The 20,382-nt window shown below is 40.7% G+C and overlaps 1 protein-coding gene across 1 annotated transcript in view; it reads left to right on the top strand.

Annotated features, from left to right (window-relative positions):
- nid2a (nidogen 2a (osteonidogen)) overlaps nt 1–20,347 on the top strand; it is a 53,692-nt gene extending 33,345 nt beyond the window's left edge. Inside the window, exons 16-34 of the mRNA XM_011484430.4 lie at nt 589–717; nt 1,858–1,983; nt 4,160–4,293; nt 5,591–5,696; nt 6,843–6,976; nt 7,058–7,163; nt 7,284–7,417; nt 7,506–7,611; nt 9,468–9,601; nt 9,676–9,784; nt 11,193–11,322; nt 11,394–11,494; nt 12,079–12,251; nt 13,041–13,170; nt 13,255–13,426; nt 15,379–15,536; nt 16,719–16,842; nt 16,923–17,035; nt 19,938–20,347. Of these exons, the coding sequence (XP_011482732.1) occupies nt 589–717; nt 1,858–1,983; nt 4,160–4,293; nt 5,591–5,696; nt 6,843–6,976; nt 7,058–7,163; nt 7,284–7,417; nt 7,506–7,611; nt 9,468–9,601; nt 9,676–9,784; nt 11,193–11,322; nt 11,394–11,494; nt 12,079–12,251; nt 13,041–13,170; nt 13,255–13,426; nt 15,379–15,536; nt 16,719–16,842; nt 16,923–17,035; nt 19,938–19,948 (2,330 nt within the window). The 3' untranslated portion in view covers nt 19,949–20,347. The remainder of the gene's footprint in view (nt 1–588; nt 718–1,857; nt 1,984–4,159; nt 4,294–5,590; nt 5,697–6,842; nt 6,977–7,057; nt 7,164–7,283; nt 7,418–7,505; nt 7,612–9,467; nt 9,602–9,675; nt 9,785–11,192; nt 11,323–11,393; nt 11,495–12,078; nt 12,252–13,040; nt 13,171–13,254; nt 13,427–15,378; nt 15,537–16,718; nt 16,843–16,922; nt 17,036–19,937) is intronic.
- The last annotated feature ends 35 nt before the right edge of the window (nt 20,348–20,382 follow it).

Here is a 20,382-nt window from a genome sequence, read left to right on the forward strand (position 1 = left end):
TTCCAAGCAACAGAATATCTAAATAGCACTGTTCTTCTCATACAATTGGATCTTGATAGAGGAACAATCGAATCACCAGAATGATCTGGGGAATTGCAGAAAGTTGCCACTAACTAACACAGTGTTTGACTGAAACTGTTGAAAAAGCTTTAGGGATTTTGTTGGTATTCCTCAACATCTGTCCATCTGTTGAGCCAGGATCATGTTTGGACCTCGTAAATGGAGCCAGCGGTACTCCTTACTCCTCCTGTCGTCTCTCCTTTTCTCATCTTTGTTAACTCCCAAGTTAAAAGCATCTTCAAGGTCTTTAAGCAGCTAGCTGCTCTATCATTAGCAGCTCTTTCTTTCCTGCTGACAGCAGCAGGAAAGCCTCAGGCTCAGCCTCAGTTCCCATGGATAGGGCTCAAAAACTTTTTTTTCACACATCTTCTGATCTCTCTTGGCCCCGTATGTCTCACAATGCTTGTATCTGCAGCAGTAATGGGCCTAATTACAGCCTGTGAGGCTGTTTGCATTCAGACGAAGGTTTACGCACTCCTGACTTCATAACAAGACCGTCTAATTGTCCCTCCCTTTTGTTTGATGCAGACATAGATGAATGCGCTGAGGGTGTGAGCTCGTGCGGCGAGCATTCGGAGTGTCTGAACCTTCCTGGTAGCCATCGCTGCCTTTGCAGCAGAGGCTTTGAGTTCGCCTACGACGGGCGGACCTGTGTCGGTGAGTCCTGAGACGGTTTATTCTGCCCTGTGTGAGTTTGAACTGGAAACCATGTTTGACCAAATGTTATATTATGGCTAAAAAATATATATATAGGTCAATATAAAAAAATCTGACATCCTCCATGGAGGGAAAAATGATGGACAAATTAAGTAAATAGGTACCTTTAATAATAAAATAATATTTTTTGCACTCTTGACTACAAAAAAATGTATTTTAAAGACCCAAGCTGTTGATTTTCTAATCTATTTTAAAAGCATTCCTAGTTGTGTTTCATTTATGATTATGTTCAAATACTTGTGCCATTTTCTAGGACATAGTTTCTGCAAAGTGGCATGAATTCTGTAGAAATTGGCCTCTGAGTTGTGTTGGCGCAGAGCAACCCCGATCCCCCTTCCCATCAGCCATAAACGGGAGCTCTCAGTGCCAAGACTGTGATTAGAGCTCTCTGTTTAGCTCACAGCTCCTCAGACCCCCAACCTAACATCACAACAACACTGGCAAGCAATATAGGAGCCTCCAAAAGCTCCAAAGGTTTGGAGCCAGACGCCATCTTAAATGAGGACAATAAAGGATCCACGATGATGTGCATAGATCGATGTGTCTACAAGTGGACGCATTAGAATGGAGCAAAGAAGTGAGCTCGCCCAGATTATTTTTTACGTCACAAATCCAGCATTTGTTCATACTTCCTGATTCTCAACAATTTCAATAAAGAAACAGTCAAAAATGCTGTTTTAATCTCAGTTTTCTTTATATATGTCTTCCATCCTCAAAAACACCATTTTCATCAGAGTTGGGGTCGTTCAGTAAACCAAACTAACAGATTGGTCTTTTTAAAAGGCAAGGAACGCCTAGCTGATGTAATCTGTGCTTTGGAGCCTGCAGTACTTCCAATATATTTGGAGAAAATCCACGTTTTTCCGAAGTTTGGCAGAAAACGGTCACAGCAGCTGCGGCGGCAGCTCGAACAAGCGACTAGCTAGAGGATGAAGGAAAAAAAAAACAGTTGGTTTGGAGGCTCCTATGCTTGAAAACATATGTGTTACTGTTTCTACTATGAGGTTGAACTTCTGAACTATATTTCCCCGTTAACACCAATATTTAGTAGTTATTTGGCCTTTGTTTGTTTGACTCCAGATATCGATGAGTGCAGCTCTTCTCCGTGTCACATCAATGCCAGATGCATCAACGAGCTGGGATCCTTCCAGTGTCTGTGTCAGCCTGGATTTACTGGAGATGGCTTCTTCTGCTCCCAACAGGAAGGTTAGAATTCTTTCTGTAGGGTCTCTGCAGAGGATTTATAGATAAACTATCAAATTAGCCAGCAGATGGTTATTTGTTGTTGTTTTTTTCTAAACGATGCCTTAAAACACATTTATCCCATCAGAATAACATCTATTGTCAAATAAATGTCAATTAAATGCAGAGAGCATGATGACATTCTGGCCTTTACCACCACTCAAATTGTGTTTCTACTTCACTGTCAAACCAAGTAATCGAGAACTTGGTTCTACAGAAACTGACAAAGCACATTTTAAAAAGCACATTAAAAAATCCCCACAACAGATGAGAAACAGTCACTTGAGCAGGAACAGATTAAAATCCCATTTTGAGTTCTTGTGTGACTCTGCAGAACCAGAGAAGAGTCCAAGGACTCAACCCAGAGTCATAAAACAAACTTGTAAAGAACAGATAGTTCCAATAAAGAATCAAGATGAAAAAACAACCAATAATCAAACACTGAACTTCTAGTACTTCTAAAATACTGAAGTAAAAGTTTGATTAAAACTAAATAAAAAGGAACATTTGCTTGTTTAAAGTCTTTTTTAGCAACAATTAGGTGTTCTCTATTGTTTGTTTTGGGAGGGAAAAAAGTAATTAGTATAGAGTCTAATGTATCTAAATACGGCTTTTATCACTCATCTACTCAGGTAAAAGTACAAGTTTGGAGCTGTTAAAAAACTAAAACACTAATCTAGCACAAATTACTTGTTAGTACCCACCTCCACTCTTAGCTCGTGAAAAGATAGGCAGAGATTATGGAGCAAAGGCAAAGAAAAACTTGGGATAAACCCAAAAACCCGTCTCATATTTGACAAAAAAAAAACATCTGGATTATTCTTCTGTAATCCCTTTGGTTTGGTTTGGTTTGGTATGGTATGGTATGGTATGGTATGCCCCATCGCATTAGCGGAATAACTAACATTATCATGTCGTACCAACAGTAAAGCATGTTAGCGGTAGTATAATGGTCCGCTTTGTAGATTCGGGATTGAGATTATTCCTGTAATTAATTAAATTAAGACTTCTCTAGTAAATCTCTCATGTGTTTTAACTCTCGATCTTAGAGTGTTTGGTCTGCAGGAGGAGCACGACAGGAAGTGTGACTTTTCAAAGTAAAAGATTCTGAGTAGCAATTGTATCACGGACTGACAGAAAAGTCCTCTGCATTGCTGCCATGTATATCAGTTATAGGCTTCAGGAAGGTTTAAAAATGATTTTTTTTTCATGATGTAATGTATAAAACTGTCTTTTTTTCTGGATTGTCTTTGTGTAAACAAAATAAGACAAATCAAAATAGTCCTAAACATAAACGGTTTTCACTTAAAATAGGCAAAAACAATATGAATTCAGGAAAAACCTAAAAAAGAACTTGTGATTAGAACAAATATGGGCTAATTTAATACATAGAAGTTAAGGGTATAATTTAAATTATTAGGTAAAATAGATTATCTTGGGTAGAAATATGATAAATACACCAAGTAAGATGTTAATTTTATCTATTTAGTTTCAATTTAAGCATCAGTTGTGCCCCATAAAGGCTCCACTTACTAAAAGTTTGAGTCTCTTCTTGTTATTTCTCTCTGTCCTTTTGGTTTTTCCTCTTTTTTTAGACAACTTAACATGAACTATGGAACTTTTAATTTAGTATTCACGACTATTTTCCCACATTTTAGACTAATGAAATAGGGCTGGACAAAAACGACTCAACACTCTAAAGCCATGTTGATCAGGAATCTAAATTTGGTTCCAGCCAACTTATAATTGGATTGAAGTCCATCTGATTATTTGTTTTAAACACATTTGAATGATTTAGGGACAACAAAAATCTTTTATTAGGTGCTGTTACTTTAAAAACTAGGATAAAAATATTGTTTTGCTGTAAAACTATTTTAAAAATCCATCCATGACCTATGTGAATTTATTGCATTTTGATTTGTTAGTCTTGTCAAAATAAAACTCTCCGTCCTTTCCTTTACATCCAATTGGCACATTGCAAAAAAAACAATTCCCGCCTCTTTCAGTGGGAAAAGTTGTAATTAAAGATCCACATGACTGGTTGGTGGTTAATTGTGTTTATTAATTGGCTGATTCATGCATTAAAAAGGAACAGAAAAAGAACTGCGTTTTTGTTAAATCTGGATTATTTCCCCCCCAGATCTTCCAGCGCGTCCTAAAACGCGATGTGAACATCACAGAGAGAGCGTGCAGAGGACCACAGAGGAGGGAGCCCCTTTACTTGGAGTCTATGTACCACAATGTGATGAAAGTGGGAAGTATTTACCTCAGCAGGTATGACCGCTTTTATTTACATGGTTTTATGTCATATTCTATTGCTGATCGTGACTTGAATCAATATACTGTGTATACCTATTTATATGTCTTATTATTAAATGGAAGAATATGAAAATGATATTTGTATACCTTTATTTAGAACAGGACATCAGAATAAACGAAATATAACTGATAAAAACGCAAAGAATTAAAAGAAAAAAAACAGTATTTGTCACTTTAAAACAATGTCACACTCAAAAAGTTTTTTCTGTTAACTCCCTGGTTAATTTCCACAATAAACAAAACGTTTAAATGTTTTTTCGTAGAGTTTTAGCAAATAATCCTGAATATATTCAAATTTAGCTGACTACGGTTACAGAAGGTAATAAATAAAGACACAGCAGCGCCCCATTAAAAATGACTAACAACTAAAAAAAAGCCACAGTCCTCTTAATAAAAACTGATTTCCAGCTTAGATTAGCTTTAGTGGAAAAAACTCCCAGATGAACACTTTGCAGACGTGTTCCGGCACGGCGTCTCCACCACGCTTGCAGATAAGACGTCACCTAACTGATCACAAGATTTTTATAATTTCCCATATATTATACTTATTTATTCAAATTGTGACTATATTAAAACGTCATTTATTCCTAAATACTTTATGTAAACTGAACATCAGTCTTGTTTTTTTCCCATCATATAAAACACTGGATAGCTTTATTTTGAAAAATTAGAACCTTTACCGGCACTTTACTTTGAAAATGCATTTACTTCCAGTGACAGTAGCATGTTTAATTTGTTTAGTTTATGTGCTTTATGTACGTCATTTGTATTTATATACTATGCTCTATTACATTTATAAAGATCACGAATCAGTACATAAATAAGCTGTTCCGTTTTTACTCGATGAAGATGAGGGGTCAGCCAATTCCTGAAGGGATTTCGTACCATCAAATTTACATTTGAAACCTAATTCGTGACCAGGGAAGGAATGCATTCTGGATAGACTTTCTGACCCCAAACTGTTTCCAAACTTGGTTCCCCCCCCCCCCCCCCCCCGAAAAAAGACTTTCTCCCCCGAAACAGAAGTTTTAACTGAGACTCAATGACTTCATCCTTGGGCCGAATAAACACATAATAGACAACAGTTACCGGTACCTAAAACAAAACTTAAAACTGTGAGCAAAAAAAAGAAATCCGGACAAAGATGTGAAGAATAGACAAAAAAAAGAGAGTAATGCCCCTCACCCGCTTCCCTTTATTTTGTCTTTATGACAAATAAAAAAACTAAATGAGAGTTTTCCTTCTGCCTCAGTGCCATGACTCTACTGGATACTGTTGGTGTGTGGACAGTACCGGACAGGAAAGAACCGGAACCAGGACGCCACCTGGTTCAGCGCTTGTAGACTGCAGCAGAACAGGTGAGACCCATGACTTTGGCATCTTCAAGCTGACAGCAGTGGGGTCTTTGCCTTCACCCCCAGCCACTTCCTCCAGCTCCCCTGGGGGGATTCCAAGGTGTTGAGAGACATAGTCTCTCCATCGTGTTCTTGGTCTTCCCTGAGATCTCCAACCAGTGAGACATGCTCCCCTCCCCAGGGAGGCAGCCAGACCCGATGTTCTAGTCCCTCCATGAGTTGCCATTTAAACATGGTGGAGGGTTTTGAGAGCTTGAGTGATCCCAAGAGCTCAACTGCGGGACTAACACCCCTGGCGGGGTCTCCCATGGCAGACAGGCCCTCGGTGATGAGCCCGACAAACAGCAGTTCAGAACCCCTGTTTGAAAGCAAAAAGGCAAGACCCAGTTATTTCCCGTGGAATGCTGTTACCCTGACCCCATTTTGGAACCAAGTGTTGGCCGGGGCCCTTCCCATGGGCTTCAGGTTGGGTCCAGCCTAAATGTAGGACCCCTCTCCCGTGGACCTATCACCTGCAGGAGAGCTCAAATGAGGCTGGTGTAATGAGGTTTGGGTTGCCTCGACAACCAAACTCCTGGTCTTGGGATTTGGTTCATGGGAGATCTGATGACAATAGATAAGAGCGATTTTATACAAGCACAGTCTGATGGAGTCCAAGAGCCTGGAAAAGTCCCGATACACGTGGTCGAACCAAACCGTTTCGGTTCCCTTCTGTACCGTTTCGGTACGTTTTTTTCTTTTTTTTCCCCGCATATACATTGTAACGACCTTTGTCACTCATAGTGGGAAACGAGAGCCGAGCTGCTAATTAACTAGCTGCGTTGACCCGCCTCATACTCCACACGCCCTCAAACGGTCTCGGAGAGAGAGTAGACAGAGAAATAGATTGCTCCATCTCCTTTTTAGCATTAAGGGAGATGGACAGCATGTTTGTTTCGGGCTTTCTAAAGGTAGTGTTAATCAAGAAGCTGTGCTATTTACTCACAAATTGACCCATCACTGAGGACCAGTTTTAATTAGTATTTGTCCCATGGTGATGGAAGCACGACTGTTTGAGCCACTAATTTAGAATTTCTTGAAGTTACTGAGGGAATTCAAATGAAAAATTGTATTATGCTGATCCCATTTTAACCTCTTTTGTTTCCTCAGATGAACAACCGCATTATAAGACTCGATGCGAACGCCACAGAGAACATGTGTTGGCCTCTGAGCGAGAGGACCGCCCCTCAGTCGGCGCCTATGTACCACAGTGTGACCAAAACGGGGAGTATGTACCTCAGCAGGTTAGCATCTCAGAAGAAGTTTCAGTGGAACAGATTCTCATGTGCGTGCTTTGATTAAAGTGGGCATTGCTCTTCTGTTAGTGCCATACTTCTACTGGATACTGCTGGTGTGTGGACGGGATGGGACAAGAACGAAGCGGAACCAGGTCCGCGCCTGGTTCACCGTCTATGGACTGCAGCAAACCAGGTGCAGCCTCTGTCTTAAGTTTGCATCAAAGTCACAAAAGCACAGACATGTTGCAAAGACTCAGTCCACGCCTTTACATTCACCATCCAAAATCCGTAACTTTAAGCCCCTCCCCCTCAGATGAAGCCCTCCAGCCGAAGACTCCCTGCGAGCGGCTCAGAGAAAGTGTGCTGGCCAGCAGTGCAGGTGGAAGGCCCTTAGCTGGAGCGTACGCACCGCAGTGTGATGAAGATGGACACTATGTACCACGTCAGGTTAGCATCTGTTAAGCACGTGTCACGTTTCCACGTGGGTCTGTGCTGCAGTCCTAATGCCCACGTTCCTTTGACGTGTCTGCTTCAGTGTCACGGCTCCAGTGGATACTGCTGGTGTGTGGACAGTAGTGGACAGGAGAGACCAGGAACCAGGACCTCACCTGGTGCACCGTCTGTAGATTGCAGCAGAGCAGGTGAGGAAATGGACTTAAATAACTGGAATTTTATTAGCTTAACCTGTTTTTGCATAAACACTCGTTTAAACCTTGTTTATCTGTACTTAAGAAAAAATTGAATATGTGAAAAAACAAACGTTCAACATGTTTGTTTGTGTTCCCAGAATTGTATATACTACTAATGTAAAAAAGTAGGGAGAAAAAGCAACTACAGTACAACAAAAAATAATCATAATATTAATGATAATGGATTTGATTTTTCATTTGGCATACATTTTTTATTTAAAGTTGAACATTTTAATACCATTTATTAATAAAGTTCTAACCATTACTAACTTTGATTAATAAAGTTGTAACTTTGATCACTTTGATGAATAAAGTTATTCGTTAATAGACTTTGATTAATAAAATTGTAACTTTATTAACTGTGATCATTAAGCTTGCGACAGTATTGACTTTGATTATTGAAGTTGTAATATTATTACATTGAATTCACAACGTTGTCAGTTAATTGCATTTAAGTAATAAAGTTTAAAAAAAAATTACTTTGATCAATAAAGTGGCAACTTTAATAACTTTGATGAATAAATGTATATGTTTATACATTATAATTAATAAAGTCGCAACTTTATGAACTTTGATCAATTAAGTTGTAACAGTATTGACTTTGTTTATTGAATACGTAATTTAATTAACTTTTATTAATAAAGTTGTAACTTTATTGACTTTAGTTAATAAAGTTCCAACGTTTTTCCCTTCGATGTATAAAATTACACCTTTAATAACTTTGATTTACAAAGTTATTTGTTTTTACACTTTGATCAAAAAAGGTGTAACTTTATAAACCTTTACCAGGTAAATTGCAACTTTATGAACCAAAGAGTTGCTTTTTACTTACTTTTGCAAAAATGTCCTTGGAATTGACCGTGTCTGTAAAAAATAATGGACAAAAGGTTTGGACAGGTCTTCCTGTCTCACCATCTTCACATGATATGACATCACGATGCTACAGTTTTGATGGTTTGTAACAAAATATGTCGGGAAAAGTGGGCATAGAGTTTTTTTTTTTTTTTTTTTTAAGAAGTAACAATAATTTGATGATGACATGTCAATCAAAAGACTTCACGAATTAAAAAAAAAAAACACCACAAGCTGTGATTGGTAATCCTGTCATTCCAGCCAGAAGGATGAAAGTATTCCAAAATATTTTAGTCCCATTAGTAAAAGATGGACTAGCTTGTAGGTATTTGGGTATTTGGTGAACTGCATGTGGCTCCAATGCGAAACACACCACTTTAACTGACTGTTGGGGTCAGTTTAGATGCAGCGTAGAAGTTTTATCTTTGATTTGTCATCAGTTTATATCATAAACATTTGGAACTATTCACGCAGATAAAGCAGTTAAACCAGCGTTGGTCCTGAGACACATGTTTAGATAAGACTGCTTTCCAGTTGAAGTTAAATTTGTACCTTTTAGATGGTGTTGGTGTAGTGGTCAGCACTGTCACCTCACAGAAAAATGTCCTGGTTCGAATCCCAACTGCACCCTTACTTATGCAAGCGTTCTAACTCCAAGGATATTATTTGGCTAAGCGATGACAGTGATTGTCCCTTAGGAGGGAAAGTTTGTGTGTCGGAGCCCTGCGATGGACGGGTGAGCCGTGCTCCTGACAGTAGGATGCTCCAGCATCCCTGTGATCTCATATGGGACTAAGTGGTTGCAGAGGACCCGATGGTATCAGTTTCTGGTTAGCAGGAATATTTGCCAGTAAGGAGGAGCGCATTGCTGTGGATTTCCCCCCTCGTTTTCAGATTCATAACTTGATGCTAACTTTAACATTTTTGCTTGAATGTTGCGTCCTCGTTTTGTGCAGAAGAACCTGAAGCCCCTAAAACCGAATGTGAGCTGCTCAGAGAGCGCGCCATGGCTTCAAGTCCAGAAGCAGTCCCTGCAGCAGGACGGTTTGTCCCCCAGTGCGACGCAGAAGGCCGGTATCTGTCCCAACAGGTAGGGCAGGGTTTCAGACTTGTGAGTTCTGTAACTGTGGAGTTGCGGTTCACGGTCTTCTCAAACGGTTTCAGTGCCACGGTTCTACCGGACACTGCTGGTGCGTTGACAGCAGGGGACAGGAGCGGCCGGGAACCAGGACTCCACCTGGAGTCGCACAAGTAGACTGTTATCAAAGACCAGGTGAGGCGGTGGCCAAGTCAAGGGGTTTTCAACCAATTTAAAAGAAACTTTAAAGTTAGATTTTTTTTAAGATTTTCTAAAACTTAAATGTTTTCATTATCTGTGACCTTCTGCTGTGTGGTACCAGAACCTCTTGCTACTATTCTGAAGCGAAAGGTTCAGGTAGAAAGGTCCAACCGCTCTTTAAGTGAGTGTCAGGGCCTTATTCAAGACGAACCCTTTTGATCATTTAAAAAAAGCGAAAATTTCTAAGAATCACGCATCTAGAAATTCTAGATTTCTAGATGCGTGATTCTGTAAGTTAAGAGGATCCATGCAGGAACCAAACCAGGAGATGACGAGTGTCTTCAGGAGAATAAAAGGGTAGAACCTGACTTCCCGAATAATGTAGAGACCAACCTGTATGCTAAGAAGTCAAGCTAAACCAATAATCCCAAAACATCTTGCAAACAGGTAAGTCTAGGATTTAACCTTAATCTTTAATTGTTTTTTTGTCTTAAATGTAGATCAAAGGGAAAAGGGAAGCTTTGATTGGCTTTTGATTTTTTTCCACGATCAAAAACATCAAAGCAGTTGTGTCAGATTAACCTGGAAGAGCTAAAAGGTTCAGGCTACACCCTTGTCTTTTCACCGGCTTGAACAGAGGCTTCTCCAAAAACTCACTCTGCTCCGTAAATCACCTTTACAGCCTCGCTAACCGCTGAAGCGGTCACGCTGTGGTAAAATGAGCCGTCTCTAAGTCCTGCACACATGTGGTTTCCCTGTTTACCTCAGAAACGTGCAAATGTTGGAATAAGATAACCCACCTTCCTTTGTGTTCATGGTTGTGTTTTGTTGGGACACTGTTTTCTAACACAACACCCTCCGAGTGACTGGTCCAACTCGTGATAAGCAGCGACGCGTTTTGCTAGGAGTCAACGGGTTTTTAGAGAATCCACGTCTGAAACCAGCACATCTGATCTCGTTAAAATGTTTGATGGATCCAGCTGTTGCTATAATAATAATAATTATTATTATTATTTAACTTGTTTCACCATTTTTTTCTCGTATTCCCTCTTTGTTCCCACGCCTCCGTCTCTGCGTTGTTAAATCCGACTCCGGAAATGACCGAGGACAGACCGATGTCAACACGAGCGGAGACCTAAAGTGGTTTCAGGTTCAGTTTTTAAGCCCCTCAGTGAAGTGGAAGGATTTCAAGATGGTAAACAGTCTTGACTGAAGTACGAAGCCTGCGCACCTCTTTAAACATTCACACGCCATAAACGCCGCTCACCACCTGTCGCTGCACCACAGGCTGAGCCAACCACAAAAACAACTTTGCCCGTCAGAAATACGGATAAATGTGGACGGAAGGTGAGCGTTTGTAGATGATCAAAAGATATAAAAGGGGATTTTGTGTTTGCTGTAGAGCCAGAGCCTCCATACACTCGCCCTGAAAGCGTGTGTGAACGATGGAGGGCCAGTTTGATGGAGCACTACGGCGGCAAACCCCAGCCGCAGCAGTATTTACCTCAGTGCCGGTCGGACGGAGAGTTCAGGTACGCCCCCGCACCTGCATCCTCGTTCTCAAACTCAACAGGTAAATGAGAAAAGGATTTTTGTGCCACAGTCCGGTTCAGTGCTACGGGGAAACCACGTACTGCTGGTGTGTGGACCAGGACGGACGGGAGATTGATGGGACTCGATCTCATGATGCGGTCAAGCCTGCATGTGAGAGAAATATCTCTATTTATTACATCAAATTAAATTCATTTGACTTTTTTATGTTTCTTATGACATTTTTTTTTCCTTTTTTGACATTTAAACATCACAATTTGAAATAAATATAATTCAGAGTTAGGATTTTGTAGTCAGATTTCACCCAAGTGACAATTTAAATTTGGTCACATTTTACATGTCAAAATTTTAATAGTAAAGTACGAATTCAATGTCTAAATTCTGACATTTGCTTCAAATTAGCTCAATATAAGAATTCAGGAATTAAAATTAATTCACAATGTTTAAAGTAATTTAAAAAAACAGAAAAAAGAATTTTAAATTTTGCATATTTTTTTAAATTACCGGTATGTAAAATCTGATCTTCCCCCGAATTACATTTAGAGTTTTTATAAAACACTAGAAATCTGAGAAAAGAAAGATACATTTTACCCTGATTGTACATTTTTAAGTCAAAAATTAAAAAGAAAAGAAACACAAATTACTTTATTTTATTATTTTAAATCTCATATTTTTGGTATTTTCTCTCCCAGCAACCAAATAAAAATCTTTGTCTTACCTATTTATTTACTTCCTAGGTCTCTCATCAGTGGCCCCACCCACAGTTCTTCCATTGCCCCGCCCAGATGTGACTCCTCCTACAAATGCTGATGTGACGTTGCTTTACGCTCAGGGACAGAAAATTGACGCCCTTCCTCTGAACGGGACCAAGCTTCATGCGAACGGCTCCAAGACGCTGTTGACTCTACATGTGAGAGCGGAAAAAAACAGGCAGAGAGCTGCGTTCATTCGTAAACAATAGCAGCGTTTCTAGAACAGAGCTAGTTTACTTTCACATGGGGAAAACGAACACTTAATCAATGAACACTGACTGTATGAGCCCAGCACAAACACAAATAAGGAAGTAAAAAAGACTAAAATGAGGAAAGGTCCGGTCGTGTGACTTGAAGATCCCCTCCAATCACCTGTTGATCTATTTTAAAGCATTCCCAATGGTCTTTGGACTATGCCGTTCTTAGCGAAAAACAAGAGAAATTCATCTTTGAGTTGGCGTGGAGTAAGCCTGCCTTCATTTCCCATAATCCCTTTGTGTGCACTTTCTCCACCATACGCTCTTTTTCAAACTTTTTTCATTTTCGTCCGCCCCTGATTCACAACGGTTTGAGTTTTAGAGATTTAAGTCATTTTCATCTTAATTTTTTTTTACATGTCCTATTCATGCATTATTAGAAAAAGGAAAAAAGAACATCATAAAAGCACAGAAAACACAATTTTCATTGTAACGGGTCCTTAACTACGAATTTCTTATGAAAAGAAATGTAAATAACAATAAATGATTTTAATGCAACGATTAAACAACCCGTTAAAAAGAGGCTTAGTTTTATGTCTTTACCATTACCACAAATTTACAGGTGAATATTTTTGCTTTCAGCTAAGGAGTTTTACAACCTTTTGAGTTCTTAATCACAAAAATAACATCTCAATTGGGTCAAAGTGAACGTGGATCTAACCGTAAATCGTAACGTTTTTTTATGTCCAGGGTTCTATTGTTGTCGGCATCGCCTACGACTGCAGAGAAAATCAAGTTTATTGGACAGACTTGTCTGCAAGAACAATAAACAGAGCCTCATTGGTCTCTGGATCAGAGCCTGAGATCCTCATCAGCTCAAGTAAGAGATCCCATCTACTTCCTTTGTTTGTGCCGTAAATCATGGATCCGACGTTTCTTATGTGGCCTCGTTGCTTTTTTGGAGATCTCGAGAGTCCGGAGGGTTTGGCCGTGGACGTCCAGCGTAGGTTGATGTTTTGGGTCGACTCATCGCCCGATAACATCGAAGTTGCCAACTTGGACGGCAGCGAGAGGCGGACCCTGTTTGACACGGATTTGGTCAACCCTAGAGCCATAATAGTGGTTTCATCCAAAGGGTAAAACCGTTTTCCAATCCTTTTAATCGTGAGTTTATGCAGCAAAAGATTGTCCATCAAATGTTATTTGTCTAGTGTGCTTCATACCAGTGTAGTGAGATTATGCTAAGTGGCTCTAGGGCCACTTTGGCTGTAACTTGAGAGACTATTCACATTAATGTAGAGTGACGCCGCAAAGTTAAGCTGATGAAAAACATTTTTTTCATCTTCATATATTGGTAAAGTAGAAATTTCAAGGGCCTATATCATGCTAAATCAACATTTTGAGCTTTTAAGTGTACTTTCCTCTAAAAAATGATTTCTAAGCACCATTCTACTAAATTGTGACATCACAAAGTGAAGAACCGCCCCTTACAGGAAGAGCCTGGTGCCAGCTCCGCCCCCAGACTAACACACACACACACACACACACTCACACACTTTCCAGCGATCGACAAAAGTTTGCCAAGGCCGACTCTAACTTGATATCATGCAACGGGCGACACCCAAAAGGAGAGAAAGGCGTTGCCTTGGAGAATGAGTCTTCTTACTACCGGGTTAGAAAATGAGCTGCAAAAATACAGATATATACGGATATTACATTAAAAAATGTTTAGTGTAACAAAGGTAATATATTATCATAGATATGGATATAGTTTGCTTTGAAAGGCTTAAGAATAGCATGGTATAGGCCCTTTAACTTAAGCAATTTCAAAAACTATTTGCGTAGAAAAGTTCCAGTCAGATGTGAAACAGCCCGTTAGCATTCTTTAGTTAGCGTGAGAACATTTAACCTTTTCTGTGTTGAAACAGTTTGCTTGATGTTCTCGATAAACACCATTTTGTTTGCTGTCCACGTGTCATTTTGACGTTTTCTCAGTGTTTTCTAACAATTTCTTTGATTCATATGCTGAATTTTAGGAATTCTATGAATTTTAAACGTGTGTTTAAAGACAGGGTTTTTGCATCAGACACAACTTTACCTAGACACCATCATTAACCTCTTTTGGGGGGGGGAAATGTACAAAAATTGTTAAGTGTCAGTTTCCAAAAGACTGGAACGCTTCTGTCTGGAAACAAAACATCCTGGAGGTGCTCCGCTGAGACGGCATGAGTCATGTAGCAGTTTTGGTGTCACAGGAAAACACGTGGTTTTCAGGCCACCATTAAGACTGACAAATCATACAAAAGCCTATGAGTCAACACGGTCTGTACTGAACCCACCAAAACAGTACAGCCCATTTTTTCCCTTCATAGAAGGGATTTTATGTACAACCTTACTACGACTATTCATCTGTGACACACACGATGAAAGCAGCTGTTGGTCCTCTCTGCTGGAGAAGCATCTGCTTTTCATCATCGCAACCCACAGCAGTCGTGCAGACAGGTGTTTGTTAATACGGCTGATTTGGATCCAGCATTAGAAACGGCGGCGATAACCTCCATCATAAAACCTCTGATGTGTGTTTCGTTGTGTTGCTGTGGACGTTCTGAGTTTATCCTCCTGACTCCAGGCCAAGTTGCATGTGTGTTTCCAGGTGGCCAGGGAGATTTCTGACCGCGCTCACAAGCTCTAATTTTCAAGCTGAGCAGGTTTTTTTTTAGCAGTTTGAACAATAACCCCTTGTGCTATCCTTGTGGGGTCCAGATGACCCCACCCTTACATTGACATGTTCTCCCTACCATGACAAAGGTGGATAAAGGTGAAGATCACAAATCATTGAAGAAAAAAGGTTCAGAACACTTTCTAGTGGGTCTAGATGACCCAATTCCCAACGGAGGCACGTTAACGTTGGCAGCACAGGGGACAAGGAGAAGTTAGTTTCCAGATCTTCATTATCGAGGATCTTAAGAAGGTGTTGCAGACATTTTGGCCCTGACCTCCCTCACCAGAAATGGAGTCCACATGTCAACGCTAGCTTTCAGAATCACTGGATAAAGGAGCTTTGAGTGTTCGATGATCCTCCCTGCAGGACTCTGTACTGGACAGACTGGAACCGAGAGGCTCCTAAGATCGAGTGCTCGACGGTGAACGGCCAGAACCGCAGAGTGGTGGTGTCTGATGGCGTCGGCCTACCCAACGCGCTCGCCTACGACCACGCGACTGATCAGGTGTGCTGGGCCGATGCAGGTAAACCTAGCGCCTAGCCCTATAATATTAATAGCGTTACATGTTCAATATGTCATTTTTAATTCTATTCTGTATCCAGGATGTAGGAAGAAACTTGTTTGTAGTGTTATTTTTTACTGCTGCGACTTTTAGAATGCAAAGATTGTATCTTCTTTTAGAATGGAAGCCTTTGGAGTAACTGTTATTTGAACTCTTTCACACAGAAAATGGCAACACCTACATAACACACGCTCTTTGACACACCGCAACTTTTAACCATTTCTACTGCGGGGGTGCTCATTACGTCGACATTGGGTAGATGTAATGTTACAAGGATGCTGCTCAAATTATGGATTTATGATTATATTTAGAAAATACCAGTTGTAGTGACCTTTTTTTATTTGGTGTTTATTAATTATTTATATGTCACATCCTTAAAAAAAGGTCGGAGGCGGAAATTCTAACTTTTTAGCTTCCACTTTGACAGCTATGGGTTGAAGGAAAGTCTATATCTAATACATGAAATCCAGTGTACAAATAAAATTTAAAGCAGCTGCAGATGTTTTACAGAAGATAAAACTTTACCCTCAGAAGTTAAGAGAAACTAAAAACGAGTTTTCGTTTGTATCTGGAACTAACGGTGTTTTTTTTTTTTGAAAATGCAAGTTGGTGATGTGCGTACAATATCGTGAAGATCGCTCAAACAAAAATGTTGTTTTCTCTAAACGTCTAAAAAAAAATTCTTAAACTCTCAGAAAATGCCAGTAGGGTTTGTTTGGCCATCCCATAATAGTTCCTTGGGATATCCCCGACACCTGTATTTTGGTTTCGTTACTGTATTGTAACTTATTTTTAAAAAAAAATTTCAGCCCATTCATTTTTTTTATGGCATCTCTCGCTGTGATGTCATCGTTTAGGCGCGCGCGGTATTTGTATTTTGTGTTTTACTACACATTGCTCATCTCTTTTTGGGCTTATTCCTGTCCTTTGAGAGGTTTTTTAACCTTTTTGAGTTTTTGTTTGTTGTTGTGAAAACAACATGGTCCTTGCAGTCAGTGACTGCTGCTGCTGCGGGCCAAAAATTAAAAATAGGACGCCAACTTTTGCTTCATACCGATCCATGAAAATATTGTTTGACATTAAACTGGTCCGCGACCTTAAAAAGGTTGGAGACCACTGATCTAGTGTTTCTTCTTCTTCCAGGTACGAAGCGTTTAGAGTGCGTATCTCCAAACGGCTCCGGCAGGAGAGTGATCCACCGCAACCTGAACTACCCGTTCAGCATGGTCTACTACAGAGACCACTTCTACTACACAGACTGGAGGAGGTACCAGCCCTTCCTGTCTTCACACATTCATCAGCCGACCCCAAAGCCTCCCTCAAAATGTTCGTTTCGTCTCCTCACAGGGATGGCGTGATTGCAGTGAACAGAGACAGCAACAAGTTGACGGAGGAGTATCTACCTGACCAGCGCTCGCACCTGTACGGCATTGCTGTAGCAACCAACCACTGTCTACAAGGTAACGTTCGAGGGTCTCACAGAGATGAAGAAAAGTCGCAGTTTTCCTGTTGTGTGGTCAACACTCACAGCAGAGAGATTCAAAGTCCCAACCGATGAAACATGATGAAAGACAAAGAAGACATTTCAGTTTTGATCAGTTTAACTTCCTCGAAATTGTTAATTTAGGTTGCTTCCCTAGATTTATTGGATTATTTACGTCTTTTTCTTCATTATTGATATCAATCCACGTCTTACAGGGTTTGCTGAGAGTGTTCAACCCAATTCTGTTCTTACTGGGACCAGTTGGGTTAGAAATAGGGTTGTGCCGATGGACGATATCATCGTGATGGGTGACTGACATCCCGATGGAGAGACACCATCGTGATGCCACGCCCCCGCCACGTTGCGAGTCGACACCATAAGCCGCGGTTACATGTACAAAATATCTTGATGGGATCAATGGTCGGATTAGAATCCAACCGTGTACATGGGCCCAGAAAAATGTTTTCAGAATATAAAAACGTTCACTAAGGTCACACTTTCCGTCGGAATAAATCATTCGCACATGCGCAGTAGGGTTTGAAAACCGGAAGGGGAGAAAATTCCGCCGAGCGGCTTTTTTTTCCAAACTTTATTGAATGTAACAATTCAATACAAAACGATGTTAAACAGCGCAGAGCGGCTATATACATTGACATGTCAGCTCGGTAATATACGAAACGATCTTCTAAACGTGCTTTTAATAATGTTACGGTTATTATGAAACACCTGTTCGCTTATCATTTGAATTTTAATCCGTGTGGTCAGTGCTTTTTCTGGACGGAGCCGGAAAGAAGCCAGGATTAGCAGTATGCTAACACGGGCTAACAACATTAGCTTTGGGTGGCGCTGCACGTAAACATGTGGGAATAACATCAGCCTTTATTTAGTCGGGACACAACTGGAAACACAAATCCACGTCATTGTTTGACTATTTTCTAAGGACTGAGCGGCATTTCTGCTTTGAAGCTCAAACCCCTGTGTGTCTGCTGACGATCCGAGCTGTGCTCAGACACACTTTTAGACCCGGTTCTGAGTTCGGTAGCTCGTAGCCTCGTACCCCTAGAGGTGCGGGACGGATCGCAGTCTTAAATCTTCCACACACACCGCTCATGTAACAAAGTACCCCCCCTCCCTTCCCATCGAACACAAAGCTGGAAGTCTGCGCTCCGCCAGTCCACTTCACTAGTTAAGTGCAGGAGTGGACTACTTCTTTTCTATTTTGTTTGTTACTTTTTTTGTTAAAGTCACTTCCCTCAGTTTATACTGGATCATTGCGGATTAGTCATTAGTTGGGAAATAAAATAAAAAAAGTAAAATAAGGAATAGCAGTTGTATAAGAACGAAAAATTTAAAAATAGCCCCCCCCCCCCGACGATGTCATCGTCCATCCCGATGGTTGACAGCAAACATCATCAACGGCCAATTTAGGGGACATCGCCCAAACCTAGTTAGAAATATGCGTTAAACTGCAATTGGGCGGGACAAAGTTCTCGTCTGTGTTGGGTCCACCCACCTCCCATGAAACTACTGCTAGATATATTAATGCACTAATAGAGCCCAAAAACAAAAAATCACACTAGTGACCGGACTGTAAAGGCTTTTTTTTGGTATAAAAAAAGACTATTTAACATGGGAGTCAATAGGAAATTGCTCGCTCCTGGCTCCGGTGGACAGTAAAGGAACTGCAACATTATGAGATTGAAATCCAATCCACCTTTATTAACAAAGCCCTTTACAACAAACAGGAACAGAAGAAATTATTAAAATATAGAATAATATTTAAATTTAATTTAAATTAAAGCTAAAAACCTAAAGATGAATGAATACGAGACAACACAAAATGTGTAAATAAAGCAATGTACAATCCCAAATGAACACTTTAAAGCCGGAAATGTCGCCGGAACCAATGGAATTATGTTTATTGTGTAAACGAAAGTCAACACAGGTCTTAATTCAATCTGGGGGCGTGGCGGAATCCAGTCTAGCTTTGTTGATAAAGCACTGTACAACAAACAAGAAAAAGACCTTAAAATAATGAAAAATAAGACGATATATTAACCCTTGCACTATCTTAGATGACCCCACCCTTGCATTGACGTGTTCTCCTTACCATGACAAAGGTGGATAAAGGTGGAAAGATTTCATGTAATCCATGGACACCAGTGAAGATCACAAATCATTGAAGAAAAAAGGTTCAGAGCACTGTTTAGTGGGTCTAGATGACCCATCCCCAATGTTAACCCTTGTGCTATCCTAGGCACTTTAACATTGGGAGTTTCCACGTTTATCCACCTTTGTCATGGTAGGGAGAACACGTCAATGTAAGGGTGGGGTCATCTAAGATAGCACAAGGGTTAAAGTAAAATGTGTATCAATTTTAGTTTTTATCAGATTTGTTCCTCCGTCTAAATGATTTCAGTGATCCCGCAAGTCCAAAAAACATGCAGCCTTTTTTGCTCCAGCTGTCCAACAGAAAATAGATTTTTTTTTTTTTCAGAATCTAGTGATTTGCTCCACCGTCGCCATAGCAACCTGCACCCATAGGTGTGCTTTGGCCCCTGTAGTCAGTGATTACACAGCTGTGCGGGACCCTCCGCTTGTGATCAGTGCAGCGCAGACCAAAGAGCAGTGATTACACAGCTGTCTGCACCCCTCTACCTGTGTTTTTGCTTCATCCCGTTTGATGTGCGCAGTCCCCCCCCCCCTAAAGCACACCTTTCAAATCCTTCCCTTTAAGTCGTCTAAACGCGCCGTAATCCCCAAAGCGACGCCCTGGAGGTCGTCGTGGCAGAAAGCGACACCCACATCTGGAAGAGGTGGCGGCGGCAGCGGACCTTGAGCGTCCTCCTAAAGACGGTCCTGTGTGTCCCGCTTCACAGGGAGCCACTAACCACCAGCCTGCAGCTACGGGGAGGGCGGGGCTATCGGCGCTTCAGTGGTGGAGGGGGCAAAACCCCCGGACAGAAGGCGGGAGACGGACGGAAGGACTTCCTGCGGTCCAGGAGAGCCGCTCCCCTCCAGTCCCTCTGAAGATATAACCCACAGTTCTGTACATTTGTTTTATACCTCATTCCTAAAGTTTTTACTGTATTTTTTTATATTTTGTATCGATTAAAAGCCACAATCGCCTAAAGATTGTAAACTCTGAGGCCAAACGTCACCGTGTCCACTGCCTGAACTCACCTCTGCACTAACTCCACCCCCTTTTTTTTTTTTATTGGTTCCAATTTCAATATCCCTTTTCTGCTGATGAGATATTTATAACAATAAAATGTGATTTGATACTTGACGGCGCCTTGGGAGCTTGTTGATTCGGTAGAAGAA

The sequence above is a fragment of the Oryzias latipes genome, chromosome 2 (genome assembly GCF_053564925.1).
Source record: "Oryzias latipes strain Hd-rR chromosome 2, Olatipes_Hd-rR_3.1".
NCBI classification, from domain to species: domain Eukaryota; kingdom Metazoa; phylum Chordata; class Actinopteri; order Beloniformes; family Adrianichthyidae; genus Oryzias; species Oryzias latipes.